Source organism: Dipodomys ordii, unplaced genomic scaffold (genome assembly GCF_000151885.1).
Source record: "Dipodomys ordii isolate 6190 unplaced genomic scaffold, Dord_2.0 Scaffold249, whole genome shotgun sequence".
NCBI classification, from domain to species: domain Eukaryota; kingdom Metazoa; phylum Chordata; class Mammalia; order Rodentia; family Heteromyidae; genus Dipodomys; species Dipodomys ordii.
Window position 1 is genome coordinate 66,973 of NW_012267465.1, and position 2,790 is coordinate 69,762.

At 47.0% G+C, this 2,790-nt stretch overlaps 1 protein-coding gene across 1 annotated transcript in view; it reads left to right on the top strand.

The window, feature by feature from the left end:
- Positions 1-2,098, top strand: part of LOC106000879 (cytochrome P450 2F2) — a 23,108-nt gene extending 21,010 nt beyond the window's left edge. The window contains exons 8-9 of the mRNA XM_013036088.1: positions 3-93; positions 1,571-2,098. Coding sequence (XP_012891542.1) covers positions 3-93; positions 1,571-1,752 — 273 coding nt within the window. The 3' untranslated portion in view covers positions 1,753-2,098. The remainder of the gene's footprint in view (positions 1-2; positions 94-1,570) is intronic.
- Positions 2,099-2,790: the final 692 nt, after the last annotated feature.

Here is a 2,790-nt window from a genome sequence, read left to right on the forward strand (position 1 = left end):
AGTTCAAGACACCCCAGGAGTTCAATCCTGAGCATTTCCTAGATGCCAATCAGTCCTTCAAGAAGAGTCCAGCCTTCATGCCCTTCTCAGCTGGTAAGCCCATAAGTCAGTCTCCAAATCTTAGGGTTTTTGTTGTTTGTTGTTACTGTTGGTGTTGTTTGGTGGTGGTTTGGGGGGGGGGGAAGGGTTGAACCGGAATTTAAACTCAGGGCCTTTGTTCTCACTTGGTCTTACCTCCAGTGCTGGCACTCTACCACTTGAGATCCACTTCCAGCTTTTTGCTGGTTAACTGGAGATAAGAGTTTTAAGGGACACTGGTGGCTCACTCCTGTAATCCTATCTACTCAGGAGACTGAGTCTGAGGATCACGGTTCAAAACCAGCCAGAGGAGGAAAGTCCATGAGACTCTTATCTCCAATTAATCACCAGAAAACCAGAAGTGGGGCTGTGGCTCAAGTGATAGAGCACTTGCCTTGAGCTGAAGAGCTGAGGGGAAGTGCCCAGGCCCAGAATTCAAGCCCTACAACTAACAAAAGAGAGAGGGGAGAGGGAAGGAGGGAGGGAGAGAGAGAGAAAGAAAGAGAGAGAGAGAGAGAGAGAGTGCTTTATGGACCTTCCTGCTCTGGCTGGCTTTGAAACAGGATCCTCAGATCTCAGCCTCTTGAGTAGCTAAGATTACAGGCAGAGCCTCCAGCACCTGTCTCAGCCCTAGTTCTAACTTCACTCCATAAACTCTCTTGCTTCTCCATCTCACCCTATGCTTATCCGTGAATGCATAGATAGTCACTCTCCCAACTCTTAAAAGCTCTGTCTCTACAAGGCACAGTTGAAGTACTGCCAGCTTTGGTGCTTTGTTTTGGCTCATTCCTGCTTTTAGGGGAGAAATCCCCATTTACTCTGTAGCAAGGAGAAAAATAATAAATGACCATATTCAGTAGTGTGTGCCAGACCCTACCTGAGAGGGATTACCAGGAAAGAGGGTGAGAGCTGAGCTCACACCCAGAGGGTCTGCACCCCATTTCTGTCCTGCTTGTGTGGCCTTGGATTTCTTACTTCTCTTCTCTGAGCCTCAACTGCCACACCCATAAAAAGACAGATAATAAGTCAGGCCCTGGTGGCTCACACTTGTAATCCTAGCTCTTTAGGAGGCTGAGATCTGGAGGATCATAGTTTAAAGCCAGCTGTAATTAACCAGCAAATAAGCTGGAAGAAGAGCTGTGGATCAAATAGTAGAGAGCCAGCCTTGTGGGAAAATGGCAACTGACTACTTCATGGAGCTGAGTTCAAGCCCTAGTCTCAGCACAAGCACACACACACACACACACACACACACACATACACACACACACAGCCCAGAAATTGTGCCTTTTCCAAGAACACAAAAGTTAGCTCTGACACTATCAATATTTAAACCTGGAACAGCTGTGTTTGAATTTGCACTTGCTCCATTTTCTCCAAGCATCTTTCTACCTCAGGATTTTCTCTGGGAGTTTTAGGGGGAGAGGTGCAGTCCCTCACCCCTCTTAATTCACCTTAATTCCTCCTGGCCCTCCGCTCTCCACCCCTGCAGGACGAAGGCTGTGCCTGGGGGAGCCTTTGGCCAAAATGGAACTCTTCCTCTACTTCACTGCCATCCTGCAGCGTTTCACCTTGCAGCCGCTGGGGGCGCCCGAAGACATCGACCTGACCCCGCTCAGCTCTGGGCTGGGCAATGTACCCAGGCCTTTCAAGTTGCGGGTGCTCCCGCGCTGACACCCCCACACCTGGAAGCCTGGCCTGTGAGCTTGGTAGTGAATGTCTATCTAGGGAATAGTTTATCTTTCTCCTCCACCGTCACTTTCCCTTTGCCTGTCATCCTACATCCATCCTGTACCTTTATCCACTGTGGGTTCAGAGAGAAATACTTGGGGATGGAAATGCATCTCCTGTGCCCTGGACCTGCACAATGTGTTCTGTGACTTGCCCTTTCCTGGAATTTCCAATCCAATTATCTTTCTAATAGATTCTAACCTGTCTTGGCTGAGTTAAATGACACTGGTATTACCTATCCATGGTCAGAATGGCCATCATTAAGAAAATAAACAATTGGTCACTGGTAGCTCACACTTATAATCCTAGATACTTAGGAGGCTGAGATCTGAAGATCCAGGTTCAAAGCCAGGCTTGTTTGGAAGTCTAAGAGACTTTATTGCCAGTGAACCACCAAAAAAAGCCAAAAGTGGGGGTGAGGTTCAAGTGGTAGAGCACCAGCCTTGACTGATAAAGGTCAGGAACAGCACCTAGGCCCTGAATTCAAGCCCCAAGACTGGTACACACACACACACACACCTACCTGAAACCTGAGCCACCACTGCCTGTCTAGCAATAGATATTGTCACATGAAATAAGAAGTACAAGAAAGAGGAAAGTGTGTGTGTGTGAGAGAGAGACAGAGAGACAGAGACAGAGAGCAAGAGAGAGGGAGGGAGAGAAAAAAAGAAAGAAAGTCTAATAATGTTGTTTGTGGTATGGAGATCAAGAAAACTTCTAGAGAGGAGCCTTTACTCCTAGCTACTCAAGGGGCTGAGATCTGAGGGTTGTGGTCTGAAGCCAGTCCAAGCAGACAAATATGCAAGACTTATCTCCAGTAAACCAATAAAAAGCTAGAAGTAGAGGTGTGGCTCAATTGGCAGAGTGCCAACCATGAGCAAAACAAAAATAAATAAATCTAAGCCAAAGCACAAGGTCTTGAACTTAAGTTCTGCTACTGACATTTAAATATAAAGATTTAAAAAGGCAAAAGGGGACTTG